Genomic DNA, 16,916 nt, shown 5'->3' with positions numbered 1-16,916 from the left:
ATTGGGATACATTTGCAACATCTGATTGATTCTTTTCATGGATCTTTTTCCACAGGAGATATTAGCAAAGAGCAGAGGTGGATACTGGATCTATTTCTTTTTTATCTTAATTTTATAAATGACGATAATTTAATAAAAGATGATCTTATTGAAATGCGAACCAGTGCACATATTCAAATGGAATTTGAAAAATTGGATTTTGAACAATTCTGGTGTACTCAGAACCATTTCCACAATGGTGAAGGCAGAATTGCAGACACTTCTACCATTTGCTACCACCTATCTTTCCAAAATGGGATTTTCATCACTTTTGCACATAAAAACAAAAACCTGAAATAGCTTAAATGCAAGCGATGATATGCATGTAGCCCTTTCGAAAAAGGAACCTCGCTTTCAAAATATTATGAAAAAGCAACAACAAATTAGTCACTAAAAGTTGATATGTTATTTTGATTTTAATACATATATGCATATGTATTTTTCAATAAATTGTTTTGCAATAAATTCTCTTTTCTAACAAATAAAAAACACATTTTTCAAGGGGATGCAAGAATGTAAATTGAAGTTCACTGGGGGTGCGGGCCAGTAAAACAGTTAAGAACTACTGATCTACATTAAAGAAAATAATTATCTTCCAAATCAAGAATGATAGGCATGAATTTGAAATAATGGCAACTGGAAAACAGTTTACAAGAAGCAGGCTACACAACTGTTCTTTAACAGATTGAAGACCTCATAAGGTCATCCAAAATTTAGAAGTTAAAGACTTACCAGTAACACTTCATTTATCATAGCATCTCCTTTCTGCATTGCATCATTAAATGTACAAGGATTCCTCAGGCAAGTTAAACAAGAAGCTATGTGGAAACTTATGCTAGCCATAATATTAGGTTTTTGTTTCTCCAAGAAGCATACTTCTGCAGGTAAAGTTATAAAAACTTGAACAGATAGCTATCCTCTTCTTTCTTATTGGAGCTTTGGAAGATTTAACAGGGCTGAAATAGGGGTTCTTATTCTTGCCCCCCTCCCCCTCTCCAGGTCATTCTGTAATATCCACAGGGATGGGAAGAATCTTGACAATAGACTAAAAATACTGTGGATGTGTAATAAGGTTTATAAATGTTTATTCTCCATCCAATGAAACAGATGAAAATTCTTCCAGGAATTGCAGCAGTATTTATGTGGTGCCCATTACATCATAGCAGCTGGAGACTGGAATTGTATTCAAAACCCCACATTAGACAAAATAGGAAGACATCCCCAGGAGGGAAAAGTGGGATATGCACAGTTAAAAATGTCTCAACAATGCTCAACTAGTAGACATGGAGGATTTGAAATCCTAATCTCCAGGCTTACACGTACACAAATCAAGGTATTGGTACAGGTCTTGGTCAGATGTATATCTCTTCTTCCCTTAGGATAAATAGGATAATTCAGATAAAACAACATGACATCAACATGTCAGATCATAATCCAGTTCTGCTTAAATCCTGCTGCATTGAAAAAGTAGAGATCAATAATGGAACATGGAGACTTCCACCAAATTTTCCATCGATCTTTTCAACCAAATTCCAGACCATCTGCTGTTCAAATTGGGATATGTGGTTAAAATTGAAACAAGCACTAAAACAGAATATGACTGAATGGAGAAATTAAGAGGCTTTCCTCAAAAGAAAAAAGTTGAAAGACCTGTATAAAGAGAGAAGCTGGTTTGTAGGAAACCAGCACAATGGTATACACCTCCGAATCAAAAAATTAGAATAATCAATGAAAATGTGTTGAATGATTTTCAATTCTAATTTATTGCAAAGAAAATAATTATTATCAAATAGGAATTAGAATCATCATTTATAATCATCATCAAAAAATTAGAATAATTTTTAACGTGGTTCAAAATATTAGAATATTCCAAATATTTCTGATTAGTTTTGAGGAGAGCATAGAAATAGAATATATTCAGTAGCTGCAGGACTGACTCGTTTGAGGAATTGTTTGCGCATGGAATTTAGTTAATCATTTGTTAAACATGGATTGAATGAGTGACACTGGAAGCTAAGAAGTTTCATATGGTGTCTCTACACAAAGAAGGCCAAACTCAACAGCTAAGGAATTGAAATGTTCTCAAGCAAGCTTGAGTAGAGTATTGAGACAGTATTCTAATAACCAGAGTTTTCAAAATAATTGTTGCAATAGCAGTCATAAGGTAATAACTACATCAAGAGATGAGAGGAGATTGAAGAAAAACTGCTTCTGAAGTGTAACTATTTGCACAGGAGATGGAAAGAACTAGGTGTGAATGTGTCTAAATCTACGACATTCACAAATTGGGTTTAAAATCATGTTTGCCTAAGACAAAGTCATTTATGACTTCTAAGCAAAAGACAGCTAGAGTATTATGGTGTAAGCAAAAACTGTTTGTTGTGGAGTCAAGAGGACTGGAAAAAGGTATTTTTAGAAATGGAAGTATATTTTGTGTATCCCATGGTCATCATCGGATACATGTTTGGCATCTTAAGCAAGAAGCATTTGATAATGAGAGTTTATTTTTCACTTGGTTAGACTATAATAAGTTTAGTTTAATTCTTTATCCAAGTGTGAGCAAACAAAGTTTGCACCTGAAAGTATCTTCAGGACCTTACTCAAGCATTTGATAATAACTCTATGAAAATTTCAGTTAATGAGGAAAAATTGGAAAAGTAGAAAAATTCACCTATTTGAGAAGCATACGACACATAAATGGCTGTCTAAATATGACATTAAAACACACATTATTAAAGCAACTGTTGCCTTCCATCAATATTGTTGATTTTTTTCCAAATTTATTACAACAGTTATTCAATTTAGTCAGGGAATCTCGCAGACATGTGCTTCATTTACAAATTTTTCCACACATTTATTTAGATATTTCTCAAGTTTACTTGCATAAATCTTACCAGGAACACTGAGTAGGGAAATACCTCTGTAATTATCAAATTCAGTTTAATTTCCCTTTTTTTTTTTATAGATGATTACTAGGACAGCTCTACTCCAATCATCCAGAACTTGACTCTTTGATCAGGCCTTCTGAATTATGCAGTGCAGTCACTATAAAACTTTTATAACTTCATATCAGGGTGTGAGAGTAGGGGAGTGAGAGGCAGGTTTTTTTCATGCAGAGTTGTGAATGATTGGAATGCCTTGCCTGAGAGTGTGGTGTCTGCAAGGAGTTTGAGTGTGTTTAAGGCACGGTATGATGAGATGTGTGTGTGATAAAAGGACCTCCCAGATGAGTCTTTGACTCCATGAGGTCTTGGGAAATAATAATAATAATAATATTTGAGCATTTCTTGCCAAATTTCATCTACTCCAGCTGCCTTGCCCATTTCAGGTTTCTGATGGCTTTTTCTACTTCAAGTATTGATATATATTCCTGAATAATTTCTGGTCGGAGTTTTCTATCACCATGTTGACACTTCTGTTTCATTCAGCAATCTTTCAAAATAATTACCCCAGACATCTAGAATATCTTTATCTTAATTTTTCATGTCAGCATTATCATCTTGGTTTCCTTTTACAGTACTCTTTTCTTCCATTTCTAAGCTCTTTGAATCACCTCCAGAATATTTTCCTTCTGTTTTTCTTGGATAACTGTATGATTGGTTACTATAAACTATAAACAATTTTAACCACGAAATACTCCAGTCCTGAAGATACTTCAGGTGCAAACTTTGTTTGCTTACACTTGGATAAAGGATTAAACTAAATATATAATTTATAATCTATTATTTGTCAGTCCTCCAATATGTTGCATCTAACATTTTGTCCTAAAGCATTTTGACTGAATCAATCCACCAATGGTCTTTCTTTTTCCTGCCATCTTAGCAAACACCTGTTTTGCTAACCTTTTCTTTCCCATTCTGTTTAAGTCACCAAACTACTTCAGATTAACTCTGCTCACACATTCTTAAATGCAAACAATGTCAAGTTCCTTCACAAAGTCTTAATTTTTCATATGATTCTGCCCCTGATGACTTCAGTTTAGGCCCTTCATTTTTCTAAGAACTCTCATATCTGTAGTCTCTAATCTTTGCTAAAATATTTTTAATAACCTCAGATCCATCAGATCCATAACATAACATTGGTTTGAACACACTGTCTTGTATACTGCTAGTTTAGTGTTTTGGCTAATTTCTCTCTAATTCCATATAAATTTATTCAACTGGCTTCCCACCATACAGGAATGCATATTTTGTTGTCTATTTCCAAATTTAATTTGCTATCTTCATTAAAAGCTGTGTCAAAATAGGTGAAATATTTTACTTGTTCTATATATTCTCCATTGAGAATGCAGCTGAAGTTTTCGATGTGCTGCCCACTTTTAGAGTTTTGCTGTTTCATTGCAACATATATTACAGCTGTCATTCAATTTAGTTAGAGAACCCTGGAGGCTTGCACTAGATGCATTTAAGAGTAAAAAATTATCTGCATAAAGCAAAGAACTAAGTTTTAAATCTTCAATTCTAATATCAGATTTAATGACACTTCTTTAATAATGCAATCCATATAGATGATGAATAAAAGTGGAGATAATGTGCCTTACCTGAGGTTTCATCAAACCATCTTCCTGTATTTCCTTCAATTCTGATTGATGATTTCAACTTAAATATAGAATATGTATTGTTCTGTATAATGTTTCATTTAACCCATAAAATTACAGTATTTTGAAAAGATTTTCTCTGGACACCTTGTCATATACCTTTTCCAGATCTACAAAACTTAAGTACAGCTCCTTGTATTATTTCCATGATTTCTCTACTATTTGTCGTAATGTCAAAATCTGATCTTGACAACCACTATTTGGCCTGAACCTAGCTTGTTCTTCTCGAAGTGTCTCTTCAACAAATTTTGTCAATCTCTTTTCAAGTATGCTTGAATAAATCATACCTGGAACACTTACTAGAGAAATTCTACTGAAAAAATTATCAGATTCAACTTCATTCCCTCTTTTATAGATGGGAACTATGAGAGCTCCACTCCAATCATCTGGAATTTGACCTTCTGACCAGGTTCTGTGAATTATGCGGTGTAACCACTGCACAATTTTATACTCCATTTATGAGCATTTCTGGTCGAATATCATCTGTCTATCACATATCACATACTATCTTACTGTATGTAATGTAACTCAGCTTGTCCTGTATATCTGTATATGCTCCAGACGATGATCTTAATATGAAGATCGAAACGTCGGGAAATTAAAAGAGTTATTTATAACACGGTTGTAAAGTCCATAATTTCTAAAATGAATGCTGATCACCATGCAACACTAAAAGAAAGGATTTTACTTGAAGGTTTAAGACTAAATATTATAACTACCCCTTCCTTTCCCTGATCATTACTGCCTGAATACAACATCTTGTAGGTTAAATTGAGAAAAATCTCACCTGTTGTTTTCTTCTTCATTTTGGTAATGCCAATGATGTCGATGTGGTACTTTTCTAATTATTCTGCCAGATCCACCTATTTATCATTAATATTTCTTATGCTGATGGTGCCTATCTTAATTCTTGTAAGGGTGAGTTGAAGTATTTCAGTGTCTCACTTTCACTGTTCACTCTGGTTCCCTGATATTATTGTGGTAGCTTTGTTTAACCAGGTGCCACACTACCAGCATAACAATATCTGGTTAGTTAAACCTCATATTGCCAGCCCATCCTTGTTCTTTCAGTATTCAGAACGATATTTACTAATGAGATGCATCAAGATAACGTGAGTATTGGGCATTAAGTCAGAGGTTCTGGCCAGTTCTGCAGTCAGTTATATAGCTTATATAGCTATGACTCTTAAGCAATAACTAGAAATAAACAAATAAAAGCATTATGCATGGCTCTTGTAGATGATTAGTAGCATAGAAGAGGCATGATATGCTACATGGACTGGTAAGAGATTCTGAATTAAAAAAATAATAATAATAATAATTCAGGATAGGAGGTTACTATCAAGATAAGGCATCAAATCAATCAATCAATATCACTGTAGCCTGCAAAGATGTTTTTATTGTAAAGATAAAAAATAAATTTTAAGTATTTTAAAAGATACAAAAGATATAAAGACATTTTAGGATGGACACTATCTAGAAAACACACAAAATTGCTAAAGTCATCTAGGTTGTGTTTCCTAATAATGAACACACCATTCATGTGATGCCACCATGCACAGTCAATTCTCACTTATAACAAATATGTAGGGAACACAGGAATAATTTCTTACAGTTAACTTCTTTTAACATAGTGTTATATCTATGAGCTTTTGGCCTAGATTTTCACAGGCTTGTTATAGCGAGTTTATTATAGTGCCATTTGCTACAGTAAGAGACAACTGTAGATAGTTTCGAACTGGCTTGTGATAAATTTGTCTTTTCACTCTTTTTCAAACATGGATTTGCAAGATACCAGAGAACCCGCACTATATTTCTGGATACAGGGCTTTCCTTTCCATTTGAAGAAACAAAACTAAAGACTGTTCCTTTTCAAAAATATCTGAGTATTTACAAGATCTCCTGTTCTTGCAAAAAGTTTACATAAGCCAGAACAGAGACTGCACATCCCATGTATTCACAAAACACTATGATATGGATTAGTCATTGGTTTCAATGTCTTGATACCTGTCTTAGATTCTCAAAGAATCTGGTGAGGTTATATGATTGCACTGTAGTATACACAAAAACCAAGGCTTCATCTTGCATGATAGTGCAAAACCAGGGCTAGAGGAAATGGGAAAATGCAGTTAAGCATGAGTCTAGCCAACCCTGGGACAAATGACTGTGAATGCAGAAATACTCATGAAATGCCAAGTACAATTTCACAAGTTTTAAATCTAAATGAATTAGTATTAATATTATGCAAGAAAAATTGTGGGCCTTGGGAAAGTTTAACTTCCAACTTGCTAAAATTATGTATCAGTAATACCTAGTTGACAGAAAATGATATAAGATTTTTATTTTTATTTTTTTTTTAAATTTTGTGAGAGGACAGAGGGTATAGGATAGAAGCACTATTATGGCTGAAGAGCTTCAACACAAAAACAGAAGTTAAGGAAGATTACAGATCTGAGGAAGACAGTTCATTTGAGGCTATCTGGTTGAAAGAAAGAATCAGACAAAATATATTGTTGGTTGCTGCTATAGACCAGGGATACACAAATGGGGATGCCATGTATTGGCAGGTTAGCAAAAAGAGTGCAGGTGAAGCAATTATTATGGGGGACTTCAACTACGAAGACACAGATTAGAGGAAAAGAAAAGAAGCCCATGGCAAGATGGAAATGGAATTTATAGTTTCTAAATGGATAATTGCCTGAAACAGCATGTGAAGGGGGGGGGGGGCTTTTTTGAGAGTGTAATAGCATCAATGATAGCCTTATCAATGCTATCATTGATGCTATTACCTTATGCGGTCTTGTTTTTGGAAGCTGCAAAATTTGTGGAATCCTCAGGTATAAAATTAAAAAGGTGGTGATTAAGAAAAACTTAAGATGCAACTTAGAGTAGTGCCATGGCATAAGAAGTTACAGGGGAAAATTTTTCAATGAGAAAAGGTCAGGAATTGTTCGAGGGTAGCAGTACCAGATTGCATATGTGGGGTCAGGAAGATAAACCAAAGTGAGAGTTAAATGGATGAAAAGCAATACAAAGCAGGAGCATAAACAAAATGAAAACATTCTATTAGGAATATAAAGAAAAAGGTGGTCCCTGTGCTCATGAGCAACACAAAGCACAAGCAAGAAGGGTCACTAGCATGATAAGAAAAGCTAAATCTGATTATGAGAGAAAATTAGTTAAGCAGGCCAGAGAAAATCCTCAAGTTTTCTTTTTGCTACATAGCAAGTAAGAGGAAATAGATCATGGAAAAATAATTTTAATCACTGCCAATGGTAGGAAAGTGACAGAAGCAGAAGCCATTCCTCTGCTTCTGTCAAGTTACTAAGTGATCACTTTGCAAATATGTATCATCCAAGTAGTGATATTGCAGTTGCTAATGTAAAAGACACTTATGTGAGAACTGAGGTGAACGAGCTAGATGTGCTCAGCATTCTGAAAAATGTCAAAAGTGAAAACAGCAGGAGGACTGGATGGCATATTGGCCAGTGTGTTACAAGCATGTGCAAGAGAACTGGCAGTGTCCCTGAACAAGTTACTCAATCTGTCTCAGCTCTGGCAAGGTTCTGAGGGAGTGGAAACAGGGCAAGATAGTTCCATTACATAAAGGAGGCTCCGACAAAAGTAGCAAATTACAGAAAAGATGTTAGTAACTTGGGAGTAACGGTTAAGGTATTGTATCACAAAAGTTGGTAAAAGGTAGAATTCAGAAATGGGTGGATAGCAATATGATGATGGGTAGTATGGCTTTTTAAAGGTAGATCCTACCTTAGGAATGAAATGTACATAAACGGCTGAAGAAACAGCAAAGACCATTATAAACTCATTACTGAAAAGTTCCAAACAAATCTCGAAATCATAATGCTATGCCAATGGAAATTTACTGTAACAAGCTATTCACTAAAAGTATTCCTGTGGTCCTTAGAAGTTTTGCTATAGTGAGAATGAACTATATATCATGACGGTAAGAAAACGTTTTAGAAGCTATTAAGAAAACATAAAAAACAAGAAAAGAATATCCCAAAAGAGGAATCAAAGATCACAGAGGTGATATAAAATTAGAATATGGGAATAATTGGGATTTTTTTATTTATTTAGTGTTTGGCTAAGAAGAATACATGCATATGCCACCACACACACACAAAAGAAGGACATACAAGAGAATAAAGTATATAAGAGATTAAGTTTGCCAGATGTCCTGTATGTACAGGACTATCCTGTATTTTACATCGAATTTTGATGTCTTGTATTCTCTTGTAGGGACAGCCTAATGGCCCGTACTTTTAATGAAAAGATAAAATTATAAATATTATCTTAAGCAATTATAATTTTGAATATTCTTTTTGAAAAATCCAACTCAAATTGATTTGTAGGCCATAAAAACCAAAAATTTGAGGAAATTAATTGCGTTTACAGTTTACGGCGGCGGCATGGCGGTGATGGTTCCTTTCATTCTGGTCGCTTTTTATTTAGTATAAGCATTTTATTTATAATTCGGTACAGATATAATACAGTTGCTTATTTCCAAACAATTCATATTTGGACATAGTGCGGTATCGATACAGTATGTGAATGTTATTTCAATAATTATTAAAAAATAATATCTTGCCTTTTTCAAATGTACGATATTTGGTTAATACATAAAATATATACGGTAATTAAAGGTAAATTAATTTTCTTTATTAATTATACAAAGATATATTAAATTTTGTTTTTTTTCCATAAGCCCTTAACAATGCCAAAATGGAAGTATGTTTTTAACGATGATTATTTGAAAGAATGGAATTTTATTGCAAAAGGAAAATATAACGACGAAGTTGAATGCAAAATCTGTAGACAAACATTTAGTATTGCACATAGGGGATGATCAGATAATACACATTAACACTCAGAAACACAAATTGAGCATTTTGAGTTCCACTTCCAAAAGCATTCATACTTATTTTGCAAAACCAAATACCAGCAATGAAAGAAAAGTTATTGCTGCCGAAATAACTATGGCATTTCATGACATAAAGCATCATCATTCTTTAGGTCACCCATGTCCCGTATTTGGTTTTTCAAAATCTGGCAACTCTAATAAGAGATGTATAAAAGGATACAATAGTGTGAGGTGACACTATAGTCATATATACATATAAAAATATACAAGTTAATTTTATAAACATAAAATTAAAACTGAATGTCTAAGTTCAACAGTCAATCAACAGCAGCTATAGAAGCTTCTATAAAGTCAGTTACAGATCCCATATAGGCTTTGTGAGGAGCCTATATGGGACTCAGTAAGACACGATATGTTGTATAGTTTGGTTATCCTCGCCACAGTCACAAAATGCATTTGGTCTTATCCCCCCAAGTAACCAAGAAAGCTCTACATCTACCATGGTTGGTGCAAACCCTATTTAGGGAGGTCCAAGTTTTTCAAGGTAGGTCAAACCTTGATGGATGGCTGTTTGGGTTAAAGACAGTCTGCCAGATTACTGGGACTTGGGCAGTCCATTCCGTGTGCCATACTATTGTTGCATCATAGCCCTCAGTGACAAGTCATTGTGCCATTATAATAGGCAGGTGCCTTGACTTAAGCCTCTGTAATGTAAAGCTATCAATATCAGAGTGTATAGGAAGCAGTAGATTCCAGCAAATTGTTATATTTGCGAATCAAGTTGCCTTGGTGTCTTAGTTGTGGCAGTTGTATGTGGCTCAGAACTGGTAGCCAGTATGATGGAGTAGTCTTTATTGTTCCAGAAATGATATGCATTATCTGATTCAGGATGATATCGATTAATTTGACATGTGCACTATTCATCCAAACTGCTGAGCAGTATTCAGCAGTTGAGTAAACAAGGCTCAGAGTAGATGTCCTTAATGTGGGAGCACAAGCCTCCATAAGTTGTTCCAGCAAATTTATACAGCAGGTTATTTCTTGTCTTGAGTTTGGCAGCAATATTGGAGAAATGTCTACCATGGAAGCTGTGTAAGAGTGTAGTTAGTAAGGGGGGCATACCAGGTTTTTGCATGGAAAGTGATGAATTAATGGAATAGATTTCCAGAATTAGTTGCGAGTTCTCTTTTAAGGAGAGGTATGGCAGGTGCCATGTGCACAAAAGTTATTGTGAGTCTCTCATGATGAGTCTCCGTTCCATGGAGTTATTACATATTACATAACTGTTACTAGAAGTACAACACAATTCTTAATACCTTCAGGTTTGGGAAGAGGTTTTTTGTTTGCAAGAGTTACATCTTTCTCCTCTTCCACCACTTCTCCTCTTATCCTTTCAATAATGTCCTCTGGTGACTCATAATTACGAAAGAGATGAAGATCAGCTGGATGTCTATCAGCCAACACACCAGTTACCATAACTCTGTAAAAAAAATACAAACTTAAAAGTTTTTATACAGTTATGATAAATGTACGTTAATATATAATTTCTATAGTTCATAAAAGTAAAAATAATGTAGATTAAATAATGAATAGATTAAAACTGACAATCATCTTGATACTACTAAATCTCAATTTCATGTCATCTGAACATATAATTTTCATGCACTGCAGCAGTAAGTCATGAAAGACACATTTCTTGGTTATCTGCAAAACATTAAATAAATTATGGTGTGCAGCCTGAAATCAGTATAATATATAAATTAAATGAATGAACACCAAGTGGATTTTTATGCAAAATTCAAAGCATGTAAGCCTTTTAAATACATTTGCTAAAATCTTGTTACAAATAAAAGTGCACAACATTTATTTAAAGCCATTAACTTTACTATAGTTCTAATTATCATTATGGGCCAGTACTGCTGGAATATTAGTGTATATTTATTATCCATAATGACCTGCTTGATCATTTCAACGTTACCCAGAACTTTTTAGTCAAGATCTCACCTTGCACAAAGCAATGCTGCAAAGGTTACATTATGACATTAGTGACGTTTTGCAAATCACGTTTCCAGGATGGAAATAATAATTTTCCAGGATGGAAAAGCACAGATATTTGAGTTCTTTGGATAGAGCTGTATCCTTAGAACAAATGGTTCTGCTTTTTTTTTTTTTTATCTGAACCACACACAGAAGGCCACAAGATCTAATAGGACTGGTGGTGGGAGGACTAGGGGCCATACATGGAAGCTGGGCAAGAGTGTGGTTAGCAGGGGTGTTAGAACTAGGTTTTTTTACTTGGAGAGTGGTGAAAGAGTGGAATAAGCTGCCAGAGTCTGTTGTGGGTGCTATGACCGTGAATGAGTTCAAGGCGAGGTATGATAGATACTGTGTGAATGTTGAATAGTTGTTCTTGACATGATGTTAGGGCCTCCCTCGATGAGTCCGTCGACCCCTTGGAGTTGCCTGAAATAATAATAATAATAAATATCTCGCTGATGTGACTAAGTTCATGACAGGAAATCCTTTCCCTGAACTGAGGTAGGAGAGGCCACAGTTACATGGATTACCTTTTTTTTTTTTTCTTTTCGTTTTTGTTCTTAAAAGAACCGAAAAGTGAAGCAAAGAAGATAAACAAACATCATGGGAAGACTTGGGCAAGAATCTTCTTTTTCTTCATCAGCTTGTTGAACCTGTAAGATTCTTTGCGGCATGTATCAGCTTCTTCCATTCCTTTCTGTCTTGAGATTTTTCATTCCATTTCTGAATTCCCATCTCAGCTAAGTCTCTTTGGATATTATCCTTCTGATTTTTCTGCAGTCTAAGTCACATTCCATAAGGCTTCATTTTGAATGCTTGTTTAGCTATTCTCCCCTCACTCATTCTTTCCAAATGTTCAAGCCATGAAATTGCAGTAATCTGCATGCTCTAATTTCATCAACTAGACGTGGGGATCTATATAGTTCATATAGTTCTTGTTTTATGTCTTCTTCTCCATTCATCTGTTATCTCTTACAGGTCAACAGACTTTTCTGAGGATTTTATTTTCAAAAAATTGGCAACACTTTTGCATCATGGTCTGTTATGCCCTAGATTTCTGCTCCATATAGAACAATAGGTCTAATGATCATCTTGTATATTTCTGTTTTAACTCTGCTTGACAGAATTTTAGAAGATAGCAAATGATGTAGTGAATAATAACATCTATTGGCATTATGTATTCTAGCTTTTATCTCTGTGCTAATTTTATCATCTCAAGTAATCAATGTTCCAAGATATTTCAAAGAGGTGCACTTTTAAATTTCAGATTATCAATGGTAATAAACTGGTCATTTTCTGCATCATTTAAATATTCAGCTTTATCCTGGTTGATTTTTAATCCTAGTTTTTCGAAGCAATTTTGAGTTTTCTAAATGTTGTTCAAATGTTTTCAGCATTTTCTCCAACCAGGCATATATCATCTTCATATCCCAATATTAATGTTCTGTTTGTGTTATCTTTAGATTTTCCAAGGCTAAATTAAAAAGAAAAAGGGTACCTACTTGCTTTAATCTTGTCTTAATATTAAAATGTTCAGTCTGACAAATAAGCTTAGGTGCCGAAGGTTATTCGTAACTTATTTTTAATAGTATTAACAACACCAAATGAACTAGTTTATAAAAAAAAAAAGATGTTTATTAACTTGCTTATATTTCGCTGAATTTCAAATCAGCATCTTCAGTGCACAACACAGCATGTATACATGACAGCGAGTAAGTGAAACAATACCAACTGTAATGGATAAAAGATCTAAAGTCCTAATTTGGTGCCCTCTAATGCTGTAAAAAAAAAAGCATTACATCTATGTGAGCGTGGCTCTTAAGATAACAGTCTCCCAAATTTTTGGCAAATTAATGCAACTATATTTGTTCAGATTAGGAGAATTCTTCATAGCCATGGCTGACACAAAAAATAATCTTTTGGATCTGTAACGACTTCTGAATAGCACATTAGTTTCCTTCCATCTAATCCTGTGTGAAGGGATGTCCAAAGCATGGTCTGCCAGTCCTGACTTACCATAGTAATGGTAGTGAATGTATTTTTTATGTTCTTCCAGGCAGATGCTCACAGATGCTCAAGTCACAGTCACAAAGAATTTCACACACTCCAAGGTAAGCTAGAGGGTGAAGTTTATCCTTAGGAGAGCAGATTACAGTTGCTAATTTAATATTAGGTTTGATTGTGGTGCGAAGGCCATGTTTTATTAGTACTTTGGATCTTTTCCTGATGTACCTCTGACACAGGGAATAGGAATGGTAATGTTGTGTTCCTGTGTATAAGAGGAGCGAGAAGTAATAGGGCTATGTAGTATTTTATCTATTTTGTAGGAATTGCAGCTGTTGGAATTGCAAGTATGGCATAGATATTTGAGTTCTTTAGATAGAGCTGTATCTCCTTAGAACAAATGGTTCTGCTTTTTTTTTTCTTTTTATATCTGAACCACACACAGAAGGCCACAAGATCTATAGCACACACACTAGTGCAATGTGTGAGCAAGAGGAATAGAAGAAAGGAGGAGTCTGTTCACATTTTGCTTGAACAGCTGAGGGTTGTAATCTTTGAGGGAAGGCAGAGTGGGAAAGACTGTTCTGAAGGACAGAAGTAGATGGAATAAAAGAGGAGACAGTGAAGTTGGTTCAATGAGTTTTAAGGTGAACTGTAAAAAAGTGTAGGTTAGCAGTGGCTCTTGTTTTAATGATTTTGGAGAAGAATAAAGGAATAATAGTGGTTAATTCAGTAGAGCACTGTCCATGAAAGTATTTGGAGAAGAGGCACAAGACAGAAACTGAATGTTTGTGAGAGAGGGATTGAAGTGGGTTAGTGAGAGAGGGATCATTAATTAGCCAAATTGCCTTCTTCTGGATAGAATCTAGCAATCTTGGAGAGAGAGAATTTTGGTGCACAACCCCAAACATGGGAGCAATATTCCATGGCTGGGAGGATTTGGGCTTTGTAGCAGCTGTGAAGTAGTGTTTGTACGAAAAAGTATACCAAGTTTTTTGGCGGCTTCAGAAGCTATAATTAAATATGGTTGTGCCAGTGTGTAAGTGTTTTTAAAATATCATACTGTCGGGCTGGTTGATGAAGCAATTGTTTATATAGATATCTTCGTGTGTGTGTGTGTGTGTGTGTGTTGACTTTCTGTCAACACACACACACTAGATAGTGATCCATCTAAAATGCAAGTGATTACTGTGTCAAGAAAAGGTAAACAGTTATTAGATTCTTTTTCTATTGTAAAGTGGATTTTAGGGTGTTTGTTGTTTAGGGTTACAAAATCCAAAGTGTCTTGTCCATGGGGCCAAATGGCAAACACATCATCAAAATGTAACTACACAATGGGCATGTATGTAGCTGTGGTAAGTATTTTGTTTTCAAAGTGTTCCATGCAAATATTTGCTAAAGGGGGTGAGAAGCAGGAGGACCCACAGCAGTGTCATTAATCTGTTCCCCGTGTAAATTAAAATGCATACGTAGTAAATTTGAATAATTCAAGGATATTAGGAAAAAATTTAGATTTCATCAAATCAGGAGTGTCTATTAGTGGTACATTGGTAAATAATGACGTGACATCAAAACTAACCATTATGTCTGAATTTTTAAGGATCTGAATTTAGTTAAAAACTAATTTCAAATAATTAGTTTTTAACTAATTATTTGAAACAGACTGAATTTTTTACAAAAGTAGAGGAGTTGCCAGTAAAGGGGGAGGGGGGGACAAGCAACTTAGCTAACGTTAGGCAAGTTTATAAGTGGGACTATCTATGCTACTGACTATAGGGTGTAGGGAGATATTAGATTTTTGGATTTTTGGTAATCCATAAATATGGTTTGGTTTAACATGAACAGGTTTTATTTTTTTGATGAGGTCCTTAGGCCTACTCTTTTAATGCACGATTTCACTTTGAGATTGAAAATATTAGAATCCAAACAGATACAGAGTAATTTGCAGAAAAATCGTTTTTTTCTGCAAATTTATTTATTTATGATAACTTACACTGGTGTCCAAAGCCCGGGGACAAACACTATTTCCGAAGATTACAACTGCAAATTCAGACAAATCAGCTTGTGGCAATTTATATAACTGATGTTTTCAAGTAGGAGCCTCCATAGCTCAGTCAGTATAGACGAAGCCCTTTGGTTGGAAAGACCTCAGTTCGATTCCCCATCAGTGACACGAGGAACCTTTATCTGGTTTCTTTCGCTGAAAGGCGAATCAGCTGGTCTCATACGGAAGTAGAGGGTTTTTTCTCCTAGAAACTTGGGTTTTCATCCCTCAAAACAGACAAACTAGCCAGTAGAACACATGAGGCATAGGAGTAACCACTTATATAATACTTAGAGGCATAGGAGTAACCACCTTATCCTCGTATTACAGTTAAAAAATCCAAGGATACTTGGAAGGCCATGAGCACTTAAAGTGCCTGTTAAAAGCCACTGATTTAACACTTGCAAAGGGATCACTCAATGGAATAAAATGCAAAAGGCTAATTGCATTGAATGCGCTTAAATGAATGATGCACACAAAAGTTGAATTGCATTAAAAGCACTTCCTTCAAATTGTGTTTGAAGGAAGTGCTTTTCATGAAGGAATAAAGTTGCAAAGTTGGATGTCTTGTTGTCTCAAAGACATCATCTAGATGATTTCATGAGGGGAAAGAATTATTAAAAAGCATGAAGAAGGCTGCAGAATTACTGATATTACCAGAGTTGGAATCTCACATAGCATCCAGGTTCTGGGCAGTGTTTCAAACCATTGGAACATATTCCAGACGTTAGCTAAGAGGATGCCCTTGCTCTACCATGGAGCATAAAGACAGATTTTTGGTTATAACAGCAAAACATAATCGATACAGACCATGCCAGGTCAGCTTGCAGATACGTGGATATTTCAACAAACTGTAACAAGACATCTTAATCCTTTCTTTTAGTGCTGCACGGTGATCAGCATTCATTTTAGAAATTATGGACTTTACAACCGTGTTATAAATAACTCTTTTAATTTCCCAACGGTTTGATCTTCATATTAGATCATCATCTAGAGCATATACAAATATACAGGACAAGCTGAGTTACATTACATACAGTAAGCTAGAGAAACAATGATTTGATCACGGGTTATTCTACTGGCATGACCTCTAGTGAAAAAAAAAATAAAAAATTACAAATTAATTAATTATTTAGAAACTACATCAAGCTAAATTCTATTTATGATAACATGAGCAAACATTCTTTCTTATAGATAGTTTTTTTTCAGTAACAATGATGTCCTATTTTTAGCATTACAAGTTATTTTAGCATACAAATTATTGTTCCTTCAATTTGTTGATACAACTTGTTTTTAAAAGAAAAATAGCCAGA

At 34.7% G+C, this 16,916-nt stretch overlaps 1 protein-coding gene across 2 annotated transcripts in view; it reads right to left on the bottom strand.

The window, feature by feature from the left end:
• iPLA2-VIA (calcium-independent phospholipase A2 VIA) overlaps positions 1 to 16,916 on the bottom strand; it is a 369,611-nt gene that overhangs the window by 58,142 nt on the left and 294,553 nt on the right. For both annotated transcript variants that reach the window (XM_090407696.1, XM_090407695.1), the window contains exon 11: positions 10,835 to 10,998. In XM_090407696.1, the coding sequence (XP_090263822.1) occupies positions 10,835 to 10,998 (164 nt within the window). The remainder of the gene's footprint in view (positions 1 to 10,834; positions 10,999 to 16,916) is intronic.

Source organism: Typopeltis vanoorti, chromosome 17 (assembly GCF_054136105.1).
Source record: "Typopeltis vanoorti isolate ZY-2024b chromosome 17, IOZ_Tvanoo_1.0, whole genome shotgun sequence".
NCBI classification, from domain to species: domain Eukaryota; kingdom Metazoa; phylum Arthropoda; class Arachnida; order Uropygi; family Thelyphonidae; genus Typopeltis; species Typopeltis vanoorti.
This window is presented reverse-complemented; position numbering and strand designations above follow the sequence as displayed.